The sequence below is a fragment of the Oncorhynchus tshawytscha genome, linkage group LG05 (assembly GCF_018296145.1).
Source record: "Oncorhynchus tshawytscha isolate Ot180627B linkage group LG05, Otsh_v2.0, whole genome shotgun sequence".
Lineage (NCBI taxonomy): Eukaryota > Metazoa > Chordata > Actinopteri > Salmoniformes > Salmonidae > Oncorhynchus > Oncorhynchus tshawytscha.
The window spans coordinates 65727026-65749556 of record NC_056433.1 but is presented as its reverse complement, the minus strand read 5'-3'; the positions used below and the strand labels follow the sequence as shown (position 1 = coordinate 65749556).

The 22531-nt window shown below is 45.2% G+C and overlaps 2 protein-coding genes across 3 annotated transcripts in view; one reads left to right on the top strand and one right to left on the bottom strand.

Annotated features, from left to right (window-relative positions):
- Positions 1 to 3259: 3259 nt before the first annotated feature.
- LOC112251143 (capping protein inhibiting regulator of actin dynamics-like) overlaps positions 3260 to 22531 on the bottom strand; it is a 37415-nt gene continuing 18143 nt past the window's right edge. Inside the window, exons 1-9 of one of the 2 annotated variants that reach the window (XM_042322260.1) lie at positions 16321 to 16427; positions 10053 to 10223; positions 9320 to 9452; positions 8886 to 9041; positions 8554 to 8793; positions 5824 to 8419; positions 5455 to 5648; positions 5158 to 5317; positions 3260 to 4953 (exon numbers count right to left, since the gene is read on the bottom strand). In XM_042322260.1, the coding sequence (XP_042178194.1) occupies positions 4793 to 4953; positions 5158 to 5317; positions 5455 to 5648; positions 5824 to 8419; positions 8554 to 8793; positions 8886 to 9041; positions 9320 to 9361 (3549 nt within the window). In that variant the 5' untranslated portion in view covers positions 9362 to 9452; positions 10053 to 10223; positions 16321 to 16427 and the 3' untranslated portion in view covers positions 3260 to 4792. Of the gene's footprint in view, positions 4954 to 5157; positions 5318 to 5454; positions 5649 to 5823; positions 8420 to 8553; positions 8794 to 8885; positions 9042 to 9319; positions 9453 to 10052; positions 10224 to 16320; positions 16428 to 22531 lie in introns of those variants that run through there. The other variant, XM_042322259.1, reaches the window with a different exon arrangement.
- The window catches only part of LOC112251823 (carbohydrate sulfotransferase 14), a 34233-nt gene continuing 25328 nt past the window's right edge, over positions 13627 to 22531 (top strand). Inside the window, 3 exon segments of the mRNA XM_042322716.1 lie at positions 13627 to 13875; positions 14908 to 15048; positions 15213 to 15275. Coding sequence (XP_042178650.1) covers positions 13627 to 13875; positions 14908 to 15048; positions 15213 to 15275 — 453 coding nt within the window.

Below are 22531 nucleotides of genomic sequence, written 5' to 3'. Positions count from 1 at the left end.
GCGTCGATATACGCGCTTATAAACCCAGGGTCGTTACACTACTCCCTCCTTTCAAACAGCGCGACCTCGCGCTAGCTTGCGATTCTACGTCTTTTAGGAACGCCTCGAAATACTTTAAAGTACTACTTAAGTTGGTTTTTTGGGTATCTGTACTTTACTATTTATATTTTTGACTACTTTTACTTTTACTTCACTACATTCCTAAAGAAAATTACATACTCTTTACTCCATACATTTTCCCTGACACCCAAAAGTACTTGTTAAATTTGAATACTTAGCAAGACAGAAAATGTTCAAATGTATATACCTATCAAGAGAACATCCATGGTCATCCTCACTGCCTCTGATCTGGCGGACTCACTAAACACAAATGCTTTATTTGTAAATTATGCCTGAGTGTTGGAATGTGACCCTGGTTATTGGTTAAAAAAAACAATTTTAAAGTTTAATTGTGCCGTCTTGTTTGTTTAATAATATAAGGAATTTAAAATTATTTGTACATTTACTTTGATACTTAAGTATATTTTAGCAACTACATTTACTTTTGACACTTAAGTACAAACAAGTCAGTATCCCTTTTACATCAAGAGTTTACATATTTGTACATGTATATTTGTGTATGTCAGGAGACTTTATAGGTCAGGCAGAGGATGAAACCATCCAGGAGGACTCCAACTTCCTGTTTAGTGGAGGTGACTCACTGCAAGCCCTGCATCTCTGTGATGACATCACCACCACCGTAGGAGTGACTTCATCTGGGCTTCTGGAGGCTATCCTTCTCAGACGTCCTGTACCATGTTGCCACAGAAACACTGACTCTCCAGTTAGAGCACATCTGGACGTCCCATCCTGTGGACAAGAAACATCCAGCAGACCCTGTCTCCCCAGCACAGCCCAATAGACCGCATACAGACCCTGTCTCCCCAGCACAGCCCAATAGACCGCATACAGACCCTGTCTCCCCAGCACAGCCCAATAGACCGCGTACAGACCCTGTCTCCCCAGCACAGCCCAATAGACCACGTACAGACCCTGTCTCCCCAGCACAGCCCAATAGACCACGTACAGACCCTGTCTCCCCAGCACAGCCCAATAGACCACGTACAGACCCTGTCTCCCCAGCACAGCCCAATAGACCGCGTACAGACCCTGTCTCCCCAGCACAGCCCAATAGACCACGTACAGACCCTGTCTCCCCAGCACAGCCCAATAGACCGCGTACAGACCCTGTCTCCCCAGCACAGCCCAATAGACCGCGTACAGACCCTGTCTCCCCAGCACAGCCCAATAGACCGCGTACAGACCCTGTCTCCCCAGCACAGCCCAATAGACCGCATACAGACCCTGCAGAGACACCACTGGGAGTTGTCATTTATTCTGTGAAGAGGGATTTAAGATGTACTGTGGTAAGGAGACCAGAGGAGGTTGTAGAGATGGGTCATTCAGACCCTTTGAGGACCAATGAAAACTCAGACTCAGAGGGACCAATCATAAGAACAAGAAATACACTCACATAGGAAAAAAGAGAGCACAGAATCCAGCCACTCCCAGACATTTGGGTCCAATAAGAGGACAGAACACAACCATTCCTAGGCAGTGGAAACCAATGAGCCCAGTGCTAGCAGTGTCATCCCTCTCCTTAGAGAGGCTGTGGGTCTGGAGATGAGGGTGAGCTTGCAGTCAGACAGAGAGGTGTGTGGATGCCTCTCCAGTCCTGCTGGTCCAGAGAGGAGGCCCCAGGGCCACAGTGTTCATTGGTTCCCATTCCCACATGATGCAGGCCCTGGACATGTCACTGGGGGGCTGTTGTGTTATAGAGGGTCTCAGGACAGGATCGAGTCCTCTGCTGCTGTGTCCCGATGTGGAAGACTCATCGTGGTTGGTCAGCATCCACATAAATCATCTGTTTTTTTGGTTATGTTTAATTTAGTCTTCTATTCTATGTCTATTCTACAGTGTATATTGAGGATCTATGCTGTGTGTTATCTGTGTTTAATCTCAGGGTGCTATGATGGTTGTGTGTGTTATCTGTGTTTAATCTCAGGGTGCTATGATGGTTGTGTGTGTTAACTGTGTGTGCAGTCTGGGGAGACAGTGGGTGTTTGAGACTGGAGATGCTGTGAAGAGCTGTCCTACTGTGGACCCCCTCGCAGGCTTGGTGATGGTGGGGTCACAGGATGGCCACGTCTATGCTCTTGACCCACAGGTGTGTGTAAAGTGTAAAGTGTAAATCTTGCATCACATGCTCAGTACTGTATAATTGTATTTTTGTGTGTATTCTAGGTTCGGGCAGTGTGTGTGGATGCACCACTGTGGGAGTGGAGATGTGTTCTCCTCACCCTGTCTCCATCCCTCTCTGATAGCAGTGTGTCGCCACCCTTGGTGGAAACTTCCTCTGTCTCCATCCTGTGAGGGTCCATGCCTTCTTGCCTGCAAAAATCACAGATGCTTGTGTGTGAATGAGAAAAGATTCAAACTCTTTTTCTGTTTCAGGACACTGGTATTGTCCTGTAGATGTATTCCAGGAAGACTACATTTTTCTCCATCCCAAGCTGCTTCATTGGAAACCTAATCATCAGCTCTGTGGATGGAAACATCTGCTGCCTCAGACACACAGGGAAAATGGTGAGAGGAAGAACTGGCACTAAGATAATGTCCATTTTTAGTCTTTCTCCTTAACATCTTCATTTTTACCAAGTAACTATTGATATTGCTCACTTATGTGTTTCATCTTTAATACTGTGTTTTCTGCTGCTGTGGCAGTATGTGACCAAGGGCAGTCTTCTCATCCCCTTGCATCACACCAGACAAGCAGAGCATTGTGTGTGGGTCACATGGCGGGTGTGTGTACTGTCTGAACTGTGCTGACGGCTCATTGATGTGGCTCTACCAGAGGGTGTACTCCAGCCCCTGTGTGTTTGAGGGGTCACCCTGAGGTATGGAAGGTACATTGGTGGGCCTGGCCACCACAGATGGGACCCTGTGTGTTCTGGATGGAGAGAATGGAACTCTGAGAGCCTCTCTCTGCCCAGGGAGCTCCTCTCCTGTGGTGTGTCAGCGCTCCTGGTGGTCGAATGTCGCAATGACTTTGTGTACTGTGTGGAGCCGACAGATGAGCTCGAATAGTTTCCTGAGATGACATGTATGACATCATGTATTTTTGTACTATGTTATAATATTTAAAAGTAATATAGGAAACAAATGCAAACTATTGATACTAATTTGGAGGAGAAATATGACTTGAGGCTTTGAGTTCAGACATCAGTATTTAATTTATAATTCATAACATTTGCATCACTTTAAAGATGTTCTCATGAATACCTTTTTTAAGTGGGACAAAAAAGTGCAATTATTACCCCAATTATTTTTACATACAACACTTTGTATACTACACTATTGCACACGACCAAATGAAAATGCCTTACAGGCTTTTTTCTGACCAATGTCCTGGTAAAACCACCTCTAACATACATCCATACTTACATCCATACATACAGATCATTACATTGAGTAGTGAGAGGAAGATAATGATGGAAGAAATATCCATACGCTGTCAGTCACCAACAGACAGCCCAGCAGAGGTTCTCACAGCAGGGCTGATTGGTTCAAATCACATTGAGGTAAATTAAGAGGATGTGATAGAGTTTAACTTGTCCAATGATGGGATTCAGAGAATGTGACTTTCCAAATGCTGGAGGACCATGTAAAGGCCTTATGGATCATCACATTAGCAGTGACTTGAGCACATGGGATGTTACAGCAGGCAGGTAGTCTCTTTCCATAGCAAAGCAAAATCCATGACACATTAGAATGGTGAGAATACTGTGCAATTCAACCACTTGAACCTTGGTCTTTAGTGCTGTGTTTCAGTGCAGTTGACATTTGATTCTGACAGATTTTAGTGTTATTTTACAAACTGCGGTGATTTTCAAACAACTTTGTTAAGGGATTTTTTTTCTCTTTTTTTTCTGCAATATAGTATCTTAGACAGCTGTCACAGTCATCACGGGCACAGTGAGAATAGTTATACTAAGTACTGCTTTTGAATACAAGTAAAAAATAAAAAAAAAGCTTTTGTACAACGCAGACAAGGCTCAGAGATTACAAATATATTGTTTTATCACTGTTAAAATCAGTGCTTGAAATAATACCCACGAGATAAGGTAACATAAATATTGTGGTTCTAAGGGTGATACAACTGGGTGATCATATGTCATGTTGGTTTATTGGTTACTGGTAGCCCTTAAAACACTGTTCCCAAAGTACCCTTGAATGAAGAATCTATATCCCTTTTCAGACCTGTGGGATTGATCTTTTCAATACATAAGCTTTTTTTTCTTGTATTATGTTAAGTGCATGATCTATTTACAGCCGTGGTGCTTTGATTGGCTACTGTTGGGAAGTAAGGGTTGGGATTGGCTATTTCAAAGGCCAGCAGTGGCCATGATTGGCTACAGTAGGATCTTTTGACTTGTTGGAAGATATTATATAGTTGATAACATACAGCCAGGTAATCTTAAACTTTGTGTTTTCAGGTGTTTGTATAAGTGCATGCTTGTACTGAGTGTTCGTGTTTGTAAATGTGTGACTGTGTTTATATTATGAATGTGAAACACACTTTTAATCATACAAGTACATGGTTATGGTGAAATAGGGGGAGGCTTGGGTTGAGGTTAGAGTGCAGGGGCAGATCAGGGGCAGAGAGGAGAGGTCGGGAGGGTTTGGGACAGGGGTCATAGTTCATGGGCAGTGTGTGTACAGTACTGATGCAGTGTAGAGGTTAGAGAGGAGGTTATTTGATGATCTGAGGGCAGTCACTCCAGGCCTTGGCCTTGCGCTTGGCCAGAGCTAACCAGGCCGGCTCAGTGGACACCTGGGGAGAGTCAGTGGACGGGAAGCGCTTGGTCACCTCCTTCACTGCAGGGGGCGATGGTGTGGAGTCTGCAATCTCAACTGTAACACACGACCCAGAGAGAAAGGGTTATTATGCATGCTGAGGACACCATAAAAGTGTATAACCCAGTTTGATAACAGATTTGTTTGATTATGATGATCCAGATGTAATAGAATCATGTTTCATATGTGAGATATCCTAACTGTCTGATCTGATCTTGGGAAAGTGTGATGAGAAACAGTTGTGAATATGAAAGCTCTTACCTGTGACTGTGCTGGGCAGAGTGTTGGCTTTCTTCAGGTGGTCCCGGCGCTCAAAGCAGCCCAGGAGGGTGTCTGGTCTCTTGGCCTCCTCCGGTGTCTGTGATTTGGGAGGGTTGGTGTTTCCACTCCCCTTACCTTCTGAAGGACTAACCAACACACACTGTGAAACACATGTACCTTTTAGCGGACTGTCCCAATCTCTCCTACTGCCCTGAATGCATTTCTCTCTCTGCATAAGCATAATCATAATGGTATGAAGGTAAGGACAGTAATGTGTGTTAAAGTGCAGTATCATACGCTGTCTTTGTCCTTGGCCTGTTTCTCAGGCAGTTTGGCCTCTCTATTGCTGCGGCGCTCGTCTCGGCTCTGCTGGTGCTCTTTGAAGCCCTTTTGTTTCTGCAGCGCCAGAGTGATCCACGGAGGCCCCGCCTCCTTGTCCTGGACCCGTACGCTGTCTAACGAGTGCTTGCTCTGCAGCGATGGCTTCCCCTCTGTAAGTGGTGAGATGAGACAACCATCATACTTGACATCATACACACAAAATCACTCAAGTAATTAAAATGCAGGTGTGACATCCCTACTCGCTTAAAAAAAACCAATCCATAAAATCTCTGTCATGGAGATTGGAGCACTAGCAGTACATGCGCTTCCCAAGATGACACTAACCTTTCCTGATGAGCTCCGTTTTCCTGTCAGCCTTCTCCCTCCAGGGCATACTGATGGAGGGGAAGAAGGACCTCTTCTCCTTGGGCTCCTCCTCCCTCTGACCCCCCTGGCCCTGTCCCTGGCCGTTCCTGTGGAGCTGGGCCACAGCTGAGGTTTCTTCCCTCCTCTCATCTTGCTCCTCATGGCCAGCTGAATCAGCCCCCACCCTCGTCCTCTGGACCACTGCATCGCTTGAACCCCCTCTGCCCACCTTGGGGAGTGGAGAGGGGGGAGGGGTAGCAGGTTTAGGGGATGTGCTCGGTCTTTGGTAGAGTGAGGGTTTGGAAGGCTTCTCCTCCTCGCTGTGCATGGAAGGCGTGGGAGACTTGCCTGCTTTGGCCCGGGGCTTTGGAAGAGATACAACCATATGTCCAGGCTTTACCCCGGGTATGCTCTCTCTGAATGGAGACGCAGGGCTGGATCTATCAGAGAAAACTGAGGTGTCAGAGTCAGGGTCAATGGGGGTCAGAGGTGAGGGAACACCGTTGAAGCTGTCACCGGCGCTGTACCTCTTCTTCCTCTTGTCAGTCGACTGATCACTGTGGAAGCGGAGGGAGTAGTTGGTCCTCCTCAGCTTGATCCCAAACGGAGAGGGCTGGCCCTGCTCCCTCCCTTCCTCCCGGCCGTCAGAGTCCTCTGATTCTCCTCCCAGGCTCACAGCGTCTGTCACTGACCCCTCAGGTCTGGGGGACCACTGAGAAGACCTGGGGACTATGAACGATGGGAGGTCTTTGGCAAACATGCACTCCCCTTTTCTGTCTGCGATCCGGACGGTCTTACCACCCCTGCTCTGGGCTTTGCTGCCTGGGGCTGGTGAGGCTGCAGAGGGAACAGAGGTGCTGGAGGAGGTGTTGGAGAGAGCAGAGGCTGGGCTTCCTCCTGCCTTCTCTTCCGGATTCAACACCTCAGAGTTCCTGCTGGAGTCGGCAAACATCTTCCTGGCCGGAGTGATGGAGAACTTGGCGCTGGCGGACATGGTCTTCCTGAGGTTGGTATGGGAGAACGGACTCTGGTCCTCACTGCTGGGTCGGCTTTGGCTATGGGGGTCTGGGTATTCCTCATACTTCCCCTCCTCTGCCCCTTTAAATATCTTGCAGCGGATACTGGCCCACTCTGCAAGAACGGCTGCACTGGACTGGTCTGTGGACTCACTGAGGGATTTGGTTTTTCCAGACTTACATACTGGTGGGGTCTTGCTCTTGGTTGGTGGTGGGGTTCCCATGGCAGCTTTCTTTTCATCTGCCAGACCCAGGAGAGACTTACAAGCGATTTCGTTGATATGGTCCAGGTTGACAGCGGTCCCACATAGCTGGGCACCTGTCACCAGGATGGCTGTGTGGCAGACATACTGAGAGGACAGGAGGGTGGGGGAATCAGCTCCTCCAAGCGATGAGGCCTTGGCTCTCTCTCTGTGTTCAGTCACAGCGCTCCCCTGCTGACTGGAGGCCGGTATAACAGGCGTTAGGTTGACCTTCTGGAACAGGATCTGCTTCTCCCCAGAGGACCCTTTGACGGTGAACGGCCTCTGTCTCTTCTCCATCTCTCTCCAGCGCACCTCCTCTGCCCTCCTCTTCCTCTCAGGGTCAGAGCTGCTCGCAGCTGCTTCTGCACACAGCCTCTTCTCCTCCTCATCCACCTCATTTTTCTTCCTCTCCTCCTCTGCAAGCAGTTTTCTCTTTTTCTTCACCTGCTTTGTCATTCTCTCCTCCTCTTCTGCCTCTTTTAGTCTCTTTTCCTCATCTACACGAAGACGCTCTGCCTCCAGTTCACACTGCTTCCTCTCCTCTTCTTCTTTCCTACTCCTTTCCTCTTCCTCTTTCTCCTCTTCCTCCAGTGTCCTCTCCTTCTCCTCTCGTTGCATAAGCTCCAAATCCTCTCTCATCCTTCTTTCTTCTTCTTTCTCTATCCTTTCCTCTTCTTCTTTCATCCTCCTCTCCATCTCCTCTCTCTGCCTCCTCTCCATCTCCTCTCTCTGCCTCCTCTCCTCTTCTTCTTTCATCCTCCTCTCCATCTCCTCTCTCTGCCTCCTCTCCATCTCCTCTCTCTGCCTCCTCTCCTCTTCTTCTTTCATCCTCCTCTCCATCTCCTCTCTCTGCCTCCTCTCCTCTTCTTCTTTCATCCTCCTCTCCATCTCCTCTCTCTGCCTCCTCTCCTCTTCTTCTTTCATCCTCCTCTCCATATCCTCTCTCTGCCTCCTCTCCTCTTCTTCTTTCATCCTCCTCTCCTCTTCTTCTTTCATCCTCCTCTCCATATCCTCTCTCTGCCTCCTTTCCTCCTCCTTTTTAAGTATACGTCCCTCCTCTTGTTCGCAACATCGCTCCTCCTCTAACTCACACAGCCGCCACTCCTCTGCTTTCTTCTTCCTATCTTCCTCTTCCTCTCTGTGCCTCTGTTCCGCCAGTTCTCTCTTTGTCCTGGACTCCCATCTCTCCTCCTCCTGCAGTTTCTGCTTCTTGGTTTTCTCTGGGGGTGTCTCCTCCTCAGCGTTCCTGTGTTGGCTGTCTGCTGCATCTTTCTCCTCCTGCTGTATGCCAGGGATATCCACCTCTTGCAGATCCTGGAAAAAATTATGTATTTTGATTTCTATTGGTGAGCTTTATCTCACTATATTCAGTCTACATGACAATTCTATGTATGCACATTCAAACCAAAGAAAGACCACCAACTGTAAGGACCATGACCCCCTCTCACCTGTGTATACCGGTGGTGCTTGCGGGAGATCCTCTGGTTTTTGGGTTTGACAGACAGCTTATGCTTGGCAGCGGTGTTGTCCAGCCGAGGGACAGACTGTGAGACTTCATCCAGGTTGATGGACTCAATGGTGCCGATGGCTGGAAGAACTTGTTTGGACCTGGAAGATTTCACTGGAGAGCTGGGGGCTTCAGCCTGGGGAGCTCCATGGCTCTCACCGGCCTCATTTTCATTCTCTTCCTATATTTCCAACAAAAATTCTTTGAGTTAATACGATATCATTATAAGCTAACAGTGAACCAAACATTATGCAATTAATGATCCGCTATTACCTTTGGCTCTGTGTCCACTGGCTCAGCCTCCACTTGGGCTAAGACCCTCAGAGGGCTATTGGGCACCTCCTCTTCATCCGAGCTGCCCTCGTCTCCTTCACTCTTCCTCAGAGAGGGGTGCTTCTGGCCAAACTTGATATTCTGTGCTATCTGCCGCTGCATTTTACACACACACACACACACACACACACACACACACACACACACACACACACACACACACACACACACACACACACACACACACACACACACACACACACACACACACACACACACACACACACACACACACACACACTGTTAACATTGAAGACAGCAGTAACGTTAAAGTGTCTGTTATCTGGGAGCAACAGTTGACTTTCGAGTACATGGTAATTAGAGTCATCAACCAAGACTGTGAACATACATCTGAATGTGTGTTTAAGGCCCACCTGCAAGTTCCTGACTTTATCGGGGACGTTTTCCTGGGACATGGTTTGTTCTGGGCTGAGCTCCTGTAATGCTTCTTCTGGGATAAACACACTGTCGTGGGAGAGGGCTTGAGACCCAATGGGGTTCAGCTCCCTGCAAAGACATAACGGGAGCTACAGTTATAGCATGCTATTACAGTCAGTCACTCATTAATTCCTGACAAGATGTAGTATCCCTGAGCAAATTCATTTGCACAAACAGAAACCATTTCACACACTCTAAACTCCACCAATTAAAATCTAAAAGTCAGTCAAGCAGTTTATAGACCACATTTCAACTGAACTGCACCCCTTTCTCACCAGACTGAGATTTAGTCGAATCTGCCGACTCGAAAATAGATAACATTGCATGCCAAACAAGAAGCCACATGATAATATATGTGGGATCCACGTTGGGTCTTAGCGGAAATAGTAGTAGAGGCTTTCTCTGTGGTCTGGGTGTGGCTTACTGGAAGGGATTAAAGACAATGTGCTCAAGTCCATGCAGTCTAAGTCATTGATAAGACCTGTGTTCAGAGCTTGTTTCATTTTGAGGTGGGGACCTGTACAAGCAATAGGGGGAAAACAACAATGTAGAGCAACTCAACTGCATTGCATGTCCTCATGACAACATTATGAACAGTGTATAAATGCAACCTGGACTACTGGAGTATTTCTCATAATATCAAACAGAATGCATGGATGTCCTGTTTACCTCAGATGTTGATTGGTCTCCTCATCATCTGAGATGACTCCGTTAGACACTTCCCCTGTGGAGAAGCTATAGCCTTCAGCTCTGCTGTATTGAAGTCCTGCTCTGCTGCCTTCTTCTTCCTCTTCCCAAACAGGCGTCTGAACGGCTGGAATTTGCCCTGTCGTCGCCTCTCTGCAGGCAGAAAGAGAAATGATAACCAAAGCTACACACACCAGAGACTGTCACACCTTATCGCTCTTTATTATCACATCTGTGGTGGACTGTATAATTACATCTAAATGAGTGGCCCGTAGTGTGAGTGTGTGTGAATCTACACAAAATAACTCCACAGCAGATCAGGTGAAGAGAAAACCTTGGATCGGTTGATAATACTTACCTTGAATAACAGAATGTGCTAATTAAAGTAGGAATAGTCATAAGGACATGGAGGAAAACCAACATTCGAATCATAAAAAGGCAGAATCATTCTGACCTGACTGGACCATTGGAAGTCATTCAGGAAATCACTCACTCATTGAACGACTGTCTCTCTTTCTCATATGCAAACATACATTTGTTTCACTTGAACAGATACTCAAGGCTACACAGATACTCTTATCCAAAGCAATTTTAGACAGTTCAATACTGTTCATGTTATCTACACACCATGGTGTGCTGTGGACCTTTGAGGTTCCAGGTAGTCTAATTCCACATAGATGTGATTTATCACAGACGTTTGCACATGCTCCTTCATCACATAAATACTCTTCTATCGTGGCTTGTGCCAAATTGATTCCTAAATTGTCCCCAAGGAGAGTTATTATACCAACTTCACTATACCAACAGCTGGGTCGTTTGGAGTAGAGTATTCACCACCACAATTACTCATTACAAATCAACCTTGAAAATCTATGTAATCGCATAACCAGAAGTTCACTACAAACACAGAAACAATGGCGGTGAAGCTCATCATGACTGCCTGCTCATCATGACTGTCCTGTCTCTTGTGACCTTGTCAGATGGTGTTTCATCTGAGCAGCAACTTAGCTGACCAACAGATCTCTTATTAAAGTGTAGGGAGCTCCTAATGTCAACAGTAAGGTTATTATATTTTTGTGTTTTTATTTCCATTCGTTTTTTCCCCAAATCAGTTTAGTTTCAGTGAGTTTTCAGACCTGATTTTCTAGATTTTATTTAGTTTAACTTCGTTTTTATATTATTTAGTTTCAGTTTTAGGTTTAGTGTTAGGCACAGAAAGCATGAGTGGGAGCCTAGGAGGCATTTGGGTTATATTGTTTTTTGTTTGTTTTTGGGTTGTTACTTTATGCAACTGCACATAAGGTCAAAGACAGAAGAGAAAGCGAGACATCTCACTGACACATTTTTTTCTGGTCGGGCAGGTATGGCGACTAGGGAGAGGACACAAAGTAGACCAGAGCCAGCTGTTCCCTCTCTCCTGTGAGCATGTCATATATTATGGAGGAACTGTGTGTCATGCCCTGATCTGTTTCACCTGTCCTTGTGATTGTCTCCACCCCCTCCAGGTGTCGCCTGTGTTTCCTGTCTCTCTGTGCCAGTTCATCTTGTATGTTAGTCAAGTCAAACAGCATGTTTTTCCCATACTCCTTTTGCTCTTCTCTTTTTGATAGTCGTCCTGGTTTTGACCCCCGCCTGACTCTGAACTGGTTTTGACCCTTTTGCCTGTCCATGACCATTCTCTTGCCTTACCCTATTGGATTAATTAATATTCTAAGACTCCAACCATCTGCCTCCTGTGTCTGCATCTGGGTCTCGCCTTGTGTCATGATAGTACGAACTGGCCATGACAGACCCAGCAGACTTGGACCAACTCAACCTAGCTGTCTCCCTGCAGGGAGCCTCCATTGGGAGACATCAGGAGTTGCTATAGGGCCTTTTGGAAGGGCTCAGTTTCTTGATGGAACGCCACGACCATGGGTTAAAGGCTATTATGGAGCAAACCAGGGAGTTAGCTCAGAGACAGTCTGCCACCTCTGAAAAAAAAAACAGTCACCCATTCATTTTTTCCCCTTTCTGTGGTGAGTTTGTACAGCCTATCCCGACTCCCCGTCAATCCTGCTTACCACCTCCAGAGCGATATTCGGGAAATCCTGGTACCTGCCGGGGTTTTCGTTCTCAGTGCTCACTTATTTTTTGAGCTACAGCCATCTTCGTTTTCTTCAGACCAATCGAAGATAGCGTATATAATTATGCTAATGTCGGGAAGGGCGCTCTCCTGGGCTCCGGCAGTTTGGGAACAAGTATCTGTCATTTGGAGTAATTCATGGCAGAGGTGAGAAGTTTTTGAGTCTCCGGTATCCGGGAGAAAGGCGGCCAGCAAACTGCTTGACTCACGTCAAAACTCCCGTACTGTGGCAGACCAAGCGGTGGATTTTCGCACGTTGGCCACCGAGAGTGCCTGGAATCTGGAGTCTCTTTTCGATACTTTTCTGCACAGATTATCTGAGGAGGTAAGGGATGAGTTAGCTGCTCGGGAACTGCCGGTGGACCTCGCCTCTCTTATCACCTTAACCATTAAAATTGATGGACGCCTAAGGGAACTCAAGAGTGAGAGGAGGTCTGGTCTCTGGCACACTCGTGCACCTGATATGACGTGTTCACCTTTGGAATCTGGAAGTTTCCGAAGGCAGCTTTTCCGAGAGGAGTCGAGGTCACCCGAGCTCTCTCGTGAATCTACGACAGGTGAGTTGGATACTCCTGACTGGGAGTTCCCTAATTCCCATCACCTGCACACTCCTTTTTGCTCTTGTGCTGTGGGGAGACCAATCTAAGTCTCTCTGGGTGCTCATTGACTTTGGGGCTAATGAATGACTTATGGATGCCACGATAGCTTCGGAGCTTGGTATTCCGACTCAGCCTCTCTCTGTGCCCATGGTTGCTAGGGCACTGGACGGTCGCTCTATAGGGCAAGTCACCCATAATAGTGTGCCCTTTCAATTATGGGTTTCTGGTAACCACAGTGAGACAATACAGTTCCTCCTCATTGCATCTCCCATGTTCCGGTTGTTTTAGGATTATCCTGGCTCCAAAAGCACAATCCTGTGATTGACTGGACCACAAGCTCCATCCTGGGTTGGAGCACATTTTGCCATTGTCACTGCCTTCAAGCAGCACAGCCTTCCCCTAGTCGTCTTCCTCAGGAGGTTAAAAAGACGGTGGATGTCTCTGTTATCCCCACGGAATACCATGACCTCCTGGAAGTGTTTAGCAAGGCACGTGCTACTTCCCTTCCCCCGCACCGTCCTTATGATTGTGCCATTGATCTTCTCCCAGGCACTACACCACCTCGGGGTTGGTTGTACTCTCTGTCTGAACCAGAGACCATTGCTATGGAGGAGTACATAGTCTCTGGCCACTGGGGCTGTCCGTCCTTCTACATCTCCTGCCGGCGCAGGGTTTTTCTTTGTAGAGAAGAAAGACAAGACCCTGCGCCCGTGCATTGACTACCGGGGGCTTAATGATATCACTGTCAAAAATCGTTACCCCCTAACGCTCCTCTCGTCAGCATTTGAACATCTTCAGGGGGCTACCATGTTTTCCAAGTTGGACATTCAGAATGCCTACCAACTGGTTCGAATATGTGAGGGGGATGAGTGGAAAGACAGCCTTCAACACAGCCAGTGGACACTATGAGTACCAGATCATGCCATTTCGACTCACCAGTGCCCCCACTGTCTTCCAGGCTTTGGTCAACGATGTGCTTCTGGACATGCTAAACTGGTTTGTGTTTGTCTACCTGGACGACATCCTGTTTTTTCCCGATCTGCCCAAGAACATGTACTCCATGTCAGACAGGTCCTTCAGCGTATCCTGGAAAACCAATTGTTTGTGAAAGCCGAGAAGTGTGAGTTCCACCTCTTTTCTATCCCCTTTCTGGGATATGTCATTGCTGAGGGCAATGTTCAGATGGATCCTGGAAAGGTGAAAGCAGTGGTGGATTGGCCTCAACCAACGTCCAGGGTGCAGCTGCATAGGTTTCTTGGTTTTGCAAACTTCTACCGCCATTTAATTCGTGATTACAGCACCCTGGCGGGCCACCCTATCGGCACTCACCTCCCCCAAGGTACCGTTCAAATGGTCTCCAGCTGTCGATAATGCCTTTGTGGAACTGAAGCATTGGTTCACAACAGCACCCATCCTCATCCATCCGGACCCCTCGCATCAATTTGTGTTGGAAGTGGATGCTTCGGATGTTGGAGTGGGGGCCATCCTGTCCCAGCGATCTGTCCAGGACCAGAAGCTTCATCCCTGTGCCTTCCTGTCCCATCGTCTCAATCTTGTTGAGAGGAACTACGATGTTGGCAACCGAGAACTCCTGGCTGTGAAGATGGCGTTGGAGGAGTGGAGGCACTGGCTGGTAGGAGCAAAACAGCCATTCCTGGTCTGTACCAACCATAAAAACGTGGAATATCTCCGTTCAGCCAAGCGCCTTAACTCAAGGCAGTGGGCCCTCCTGTTAACCAGATTCAACTTTACCATTTCCTACCATCCTGGGTCTAAAAATATGAAGGCTGATGCTCTCTCCCGCCTATACAGTTCCTCTGCCACACCCTCGAGTTCCAAAACCATTCTCCCTACCTCATGCCTTGCTGCCCACTGTGGATTGGAGTATTGAGAAACTGCTTCGCGAGGCGCAACGCTCCCAACCTGGACCTGAAGGGGGCTCGGCTAACCAGCTGTTTGTCCCTAACCCATTCCGGTCCCGGGTCCTGGAATGGGCTCATTGCTCCAGGCTGACCTGTCACCCAGGGTCCCGTCGTACACTAGCCTTCCTTCGACAACGTTTCTGCCCAGCTTATGGTGCAGCATGTCTTCCGGATCCATGGACTCCCGGTAGACATGGTCTCCGATTGCGGTCCACCGCTGTCGACGTACCTGGAGAAGAGCCAGGGTGGCTATTCTCAAGACCAACTCCAGGTATCGTTGTCAAGAGGACCGTCGCCGAACCCCAGCTCCCCTCTACCGCAACGGGCAGAGGGTATGGCTTTCCACTCGGGATCTGCCCCTTCGGGTAGAGTCCTGCAAGCGGTCTCCACAGTTCATTGGTCCTTTTTCCATCTCCAGAGTCCTGAGTTCCACTGCTGTCCGTCTTGTGTCTAGGATTAAGCCGGTGTCTCACTGTCATTTGTCTGCTGTCTCTAGGCCCATCCTTCCCCCCGGGTTATCGGTGGCCAACCAGCGTATACGATGAGACACTACCTGAAGGTTCGACCAGTGGTTAACGGTTAATCAGAGTGTCGGGACTGTTGTACACATTGGCCCTGCTGTGGTCAGTTCAAATGAAAACCATATGGCTGTGTAGCTTTGCGTAAGTTGGGTTCTCGAGGGCTAAGGTTAGGTTCAAATCTTTAAGTCATTATCTGTGACTTGGATTTAAAAGGAATAGTGCGCCAATATGGTGGAAGGATTTTTTAAAACTTAAGTAGTACATGTAAGAAGAATCAAGTTAACTAACTAGACATTTTTCCGTGATAGCTAATGATAGTGATGCACATGCTAGGACTATTTAAAACATGGCTATATACTAGCAGCATTTACCCTCCAGATTCAGTAGCTTGAAACCCCATTAGATTTTTGCCCAAAGTTGAGAAAAAAACTCAAACTGAACATAATTCATTAGGGTTATTATTTTAGTTTGTTTTGGAGTCAAAGATAATATTGTCAGTATAATTTTAGTTTATTTTCGTTTACTTTTCATGATTTGTTTTCGTTTACTGTAATAACCTTGGTTCACAGAGCATTTCAGAGCTGCCATGTTGTAGAATGCTAGCACTCCAGGTAGCCCACAAACAAAACAAACCAATATATCTACAGAATCCCCTGTAATAATATAGAGTGAAGCTCTACCACACAGGAAATTATATTAAGATGAATTTCCTGTTTATCTGAGTACAAAATGCGGTTCCCTGAGTAAAGAAGTTTATCTCTGGAAATGACAATGACAATGTGCACAAGGACACATCAGTGTCCATATAGTTTCTATTCTCCACAAATTAATTGGAAAACCACACTCAGAGATATTAACCTTATATTGCACAAATATTACTGCTATTTTAGTTACAGCTCTTATGAAGGAAGCTTGCTGTTAGTTTATCTACAAGGTGGTTGCTTACTGCTACTATAGCATAATGATTACATTACAAGAGCAAAATATAATTTTGTTAGTATTGGCTATGTGATTTATTGACCAATAACCAGGTGTGAAATATTGTATCAGTAAATTACTGTCAAAAACATAAATCATAGCTACCTGCTACACAACCCTGGCCGATGCAACCCCCTTCACTAGCAGACACTGACAGGGCATGATTTCAGTTGGTAGTGATTGAGTCTTGACAACCAAGCAGTTTCCATGCCACAGAGCTGAACTGAAGATAAGAGGACCTTTGCTTCCTATCTTTATTTCCTCATTATCTTGCCAATCAGTTATACACTCCCAGTCATATAAGATACACATTTCCGTGTCTAAAATAAAATGTCTGACAGTTGTCTCTCAGGGATCTCCTGACTGCTCTTGAAAAGATGGGGAAATCAGTGTAGATATGCTATCCATAGATATTATATTGTTACTGTATCTCAAGAGTGGAAGGAGCAGTACTTGACTTGGGCAGGAGCTCACTGGTGCGGAGTACACCTCAAATGTTCTACTGCTTGACCTCCTGTTCCTCTTATAGAATATTAGCTCAAAAGTATTGCGGCGCTCCTGCACCTAAATATAAGCAGTACCGGTACCCAAAATGAGTCAAGAAAAGTCAAGAACTGGGAAGGAGGTTATCACTTCTCCCACTAAAATGCTTTTCTATCCTCACTGAGTGTCCTAGTTGAAAACTATTTCACATGCCAAGGTAAATTAAGAAAATTTAATCAAATGTTATTTTACACTAGACTAGTGCATACCGGTAATCACATATCTTTGCCTGCCAGTACGAGAGGTGTGTTTAGACACATGTGTTCAGTACGTGTACAGTGCATTCGGGAAGTATTCAGACCCCTTGACTTTTTCCACATTTTGTTACGTTACAGCCTTACTCTAAAATTGTTTCCTACCCCCCCCCATCAATCCCCCCCATCAATCTACACACAAATTTATAACAAAAAAATAAAATGACATTTACTCAGGACTTTGTTGTAGCACCTTTGGCAGCGATTACAGCCTTGAGTCTTACACATCCAAGTATATCGGACCAAATTATGAAAGACAAGAATTGTACTTCTGAATTCTGTAAAGTCGGTATGGAAGAGGTGAAAAAATAATTATTGTCTATCAGCAATGACAAGCCACCGGGGTCTGACAATCTAGATGGAACATTACTGAGGATAATAGCAGACAATATTGCCACTCTTATTTGCCACATCTTCAATTTATGCCTACTTGAAAGTGTGTGCCCTCAGGCCTCATTCTGCTACCCAAGAATAGTAAAGCCTCCTTTACTGGCTCAAATAGCCGACCAATCAGCCTGTAACCAACCCTTAGTAAACTTCTGGAAAAAAATGCGTTTGACTAGATACAATGCTATTTTACAGTAAACAAACTGACAACAGACTTTCAGCATGCTTATAGGGAAGCACACTCAACAAGAACAGCACTTACACAAATTACTGATGATTGGCTGAGAGAAATTGATGATGAAATGATTGTGGGGGCTGTCTTGTTAGACTTCAGTGTAGCTTTTGACATTATTGATCATAGTCTGCTGCTGAAAAAACGTATGTGTTATAGCTTTACACCCTCTGCTACAATGTGGATAAAGAGTTACTTGTCTAACAGAACACAGAGGGTGTTCTTTAATAAAAGCCTTTCAAACATAATCCAGGTAGAATAAGGAATTCCCCAGGGTAGCTGTTTAGGCCCCTTGCTTTTTTCAAATTTTTACTAACGACATATCACTGACTTTGAGTAAAGCCAGAGTGTCTATCTATGTGGATGACTCAACACTATACTCTTCAGCTACTACAGCGACTAAAATGACTGCAACACTCAACAAAGATCTGCAGTTAGTTTCAGAGTGGGTGGCAAGGAACAAGTTAGCCCTAAATATTTCTAAAACTAAAAGCATTGTATTTGGGACAAAACATTCACTTAATCTCAACAAAACTTGTAATAAATAATGTGGAAATTTATCAAGTTGAGATGACTAAACTGCTTGGAGTAAATCTAGATTTTTAACTGTCATGGTCAAAACATATAGATACAGTAGTAGCTAAGATGGGGAGAAGTCTGTCCATAATAAAGCGATGCTCTGCCTTCTTAACAACACTATCAACAAGGCAGGTCCCACAGGCCCTAGTTTTGTCGCACCTTGACTACTGTTCAGTCGTGTGGTCAGGTGCCACAAAAAAGGACTTAGGAAAATTGCAATTGGCTCAGAACAGGGCAGCACGGCTGGCGCTTAGATGTACACAGAGAGCTAAGGTTAATAATATGCATGTCAATCTCTCCTGGCTCAAAGTGGAGGAGAGATTGACTTCAACACTACTTGTATTTATGAGAGCTATTGACATGTTGAATGCACCAAGCTGTCTGTCTAAACTACTGGCACACAGTTCGGACACCCATGCATACACCACAAGACATGCAACCAGAGTAGAGGTCGACTGATTAATCGGAATGGCCGATTTCAAGTTTTCATAACAATCGGAAATCAGTATTTTTGGGCGCCGATTTAACCAATATTTATTATCTTTTTTTAAATTATTATTATTATTGATTTTTTACACCTTTATTTAACTAGGCAAGTCAGTTAAGAACACATTATTGTTTTCAATGATGGCCTAGGAACGGTGGGTTAACTGCCTTGTTCAAGGGCAGAACGGCAGATTTTCACCTTGTCAGCTTGGGAGACCCAATCTTGCAACCTTACAGTTAACTAGTCCAATGCAATAACGACCTGCCTCTCTCTCGTTGCACTCCACAAGGACACTGCCTGCTATGCGAATGCAGTAAGCCAAGGTAAATTGCTAGCTAGCATTAATCTTATAAAAAACAATCAATCATAATCACTAGTTTACTACACATGGTTGATGATATTACTAGATATTATCTAGCGTGTCCTGCGTTGCATATAATCTGACTGAGCATACAAGTTTACAAGTATCTAAGTATCTGACTGAGCGGTGGTAGGCAGAAGCAGGTGCGTAAACATTAATTCAAACATCACTTTCGGGCATTTTGCCAGCAGCTCTTCGTTGTGCTTCAATCATTGCGCTGTTTATGACTTCAAGCCTATCAACTCCTGAGATGAGGCTGGTGTAACCGAAGTGAAATGGCTAGCTAGTTAGCGCGCGCTAATAGCGCTTCAAACTTCACTCGCTCTGAGCCTTGGGGTGGTTGTTTCCCTTGCTCTGCATGGGTAACGCTGCTTCGAGGGTGGCTGTTGTCGTTGTGTTGCTGGTTCGAGCCCAGGGAGGAGCGAGGAGAGGGACGGAAGCTATACTGTTACACTGGCAATACTAAAGTGCCTATAAGAACATCCAATAGTCAAAGGTTAATGAAATACAAATGGTATAGAGGGAAATAGTCCTATAATTCCTATAATAACTACAACCTAAAACTTCTTACCTGGAAATATTGAAGACTCATGTTAAAAGGAACCACCAGCTTTCATATGTTCTCATGTTCTGAGCAAGGAACTGAAACGTTACCTTTCTTACATAGCACATATTGCACTTTTACTTTCTTCTCCAACACTTTTGTTTTTGCATTATTTAAACCAAATTGAACGTGTTTCATTATTTATTTGAGGCTAAATTGATTTTATTGATGTATTATATTTAATTTAAAATAAGTGTTCATCCAGTATTGTTGTAATTGTCATTATTACAAATAAATAAATGTAAAAAATTAATAATCGGTAGCGGTATAAATGCAAAAAAATCAATAATCGGTATCGGCGTTGAAAAATCATAATTGGTCGACCTCTACACCAGAGGTCTCTTCACAGTCTCCAAGTCCAGAACAGACTATGGGAGGCACACAGTACTACATAGAGCCATGACAACATGGAACTCTATTCCACATCAAGTAACTGATGCAAGCAGTAAAGTTAGATTAAAAAAACACATTATCAAACAGCGGGGACTATGAAGCAACACATACATAGACACAGACAAATCATTCACACACACACGGTAACATACACACACATGGATTTAATACTGTAGATATGTGGTAGTGGTGGAGTAGGGGCCTGAGGGCACACAGTGTGCTGTGAAATCTGTGAATATATTGCAATGTTTTTAAAATTGTATAAACTTCCTTAATTTTGCTGGACCCCAGGAAGAGTAGCTGCTGTCATGGGGATCCATAATAAATATAATAAATACAAAGTATTACGCTAAAAGCTTGGCACACCTGTATTTGGGGAGTTTTTCCCATTCTTCTCTGCGGATCCTCTCAAGCTCTGTCAAGTTGGACAAGGAGTGTCACTTCACAGCTATTTTCAGGTCTCTCCAGAGATGTTCGATTGGATCCAAGTCAGGGCTCTGGCTGAGCCACTCAAGAACATTTAGAGACTTGTCCCGAAGCCAATCCTGCACTGTTTTGGCTGTGTGCTTAGGGTCATTGTCCTGTTGGAAGGTGAACGTTCACCCCAGTCTGAAGTCCTGAGTGCTCTGGAGCAGGTTTTCATCAAGGATCTCTCTGTACTTTGCTCTGTTCATCTTTCCTTCGATCCTGACTAGTCTCCCAGTCCCTGCGGCTGAAAACATTCCCACAGCATCATGCTGCCATCACCATGCTTCACCGTAGGGATGGTGCCAGGTTTCCTCCAGATGTGAATCTTGGCATTCAGGCCAAAGAGTTCAATCTTGGTTTCATTAGACCAGAACATCTTTTTTCTCATGGTCTGAGAGTCTTTAGGTTCCTTTTGGCAAACTCCAAGTGGGCTGTCATGTGCCTTTTACTGAGGAGTGGCTTCTGTCTGGCCACTCTACCATAAAGGCCTGGTTGGTGGAGTGCTGCAGAGATGGTACTCCCATTTCCACAGAGGAACTCTGGAGCTCTTTCAGAGTGACCATCGGATCTTGGTCACCTCCCTGACCAGGCCTTTCCCCCAATTGCTCAGTTTAGCCGGGCAGCCAGCTCTAGGAAGAGACTTGGTAGTTCCAGACTTCTTCCATTTAAGAGTTATGGAGGCCACTGTGTTCTTGGGGACCTTCAATGCTGCAGAAATGTTTTGTCACCCTTCACCAGATCTGTGCCTCACCACAATCCTGTCTCAGAGCTCTACAGACAATTCCTTCAACCTCATGGTTTGGTTTTTGCTCTGACATGCACTGTCAACTGTGGAACCTTATATAGACAGGTGTGTGCCTTTCCAAATCATGTCTAATCAATTGAATTTACCACAGGTGGACTCCAATTAAGTTGTAGAAACATCTCAAGGATGATCAATGGAAACAGAATGCACCTGAGCTCAATTTCGAGCCTCACAGCAAAGGGTCTGAATAGTTATGTAAATAAGGTATATTTTTAAAATATTTTAATACATTTGCAAAAACTTCAAAAAACTGTTTTTGCTTTGTCATTATGGGGTATTGTGTGTAAATTGAGAATTTTTAAAATTTCCAAATTCATTTTAGAATAAGGCTGTTACGTAACATAATGTGGAAAAATTCAAGGGGTCTGAATACTTTCCGAATGCACTGTATGTGCTCTAGGTCAGTGTTTTCCAGGATTACTTTATATGTTTATATGAGTATCTGTATGATCAGATGTGTGTAATGTATTTATGTCAGTGTTTGTGTGTGTCTGAATGTTAGTGGGAGATCCTGTGGATGAACTGAAGTGGGAGAGGTTACCAGGCTACTCTGCACCACTGTGAAGACAAATGGTTTCTGGTTTCTCTGGGTATCCCTTTCAGGGCTATAAGTAGCAACCAGTGTGTGATTTCCCTCTGTGTGTGTTGCTGCACAGGGGCATTGTGGAAAATTATACAGTAAACTAATTTCTACTCTGGTCACAAGCACAATCTCTCTGAGCTGTGTGAGTTTGAGTCAGTAGTGTTAAAAAGTTGCATCTGAATCCATCTATCCTTCATGATTAAAATACTATACTGTAGGTCGACTAACTCCTGACCATGTAAATCATATTAAATGTTCAATAGCCATCAATCCCCTCTACCAAGACCTCAGCTAAATCATAATCTGTACTCATCCAAACTACCATATCATCTGTGGTAGAATTCAATCATGTAATCAGTGTTACCTAATCATTTATTAACAATGGTGCAATTTAGAGAAACAAAGGCTTCAACAGAACAGTGTACCGGCAGTTTACCAACAGGTTGTCAACAGTGTGCCAGTCTGTTGACCCAGACTGCTGACTGAGCCAACCCTGAGAGACTATTGGGTTCAGCCTCTGTGTCTTAGTGTGTTATTGAGCAAACTGATGAGCTGTTCCAGCATTTTGTTTTTTTAAGTGTTATTTCTGACATTGGTACCCCAGGTACTCTTAGGGTTCA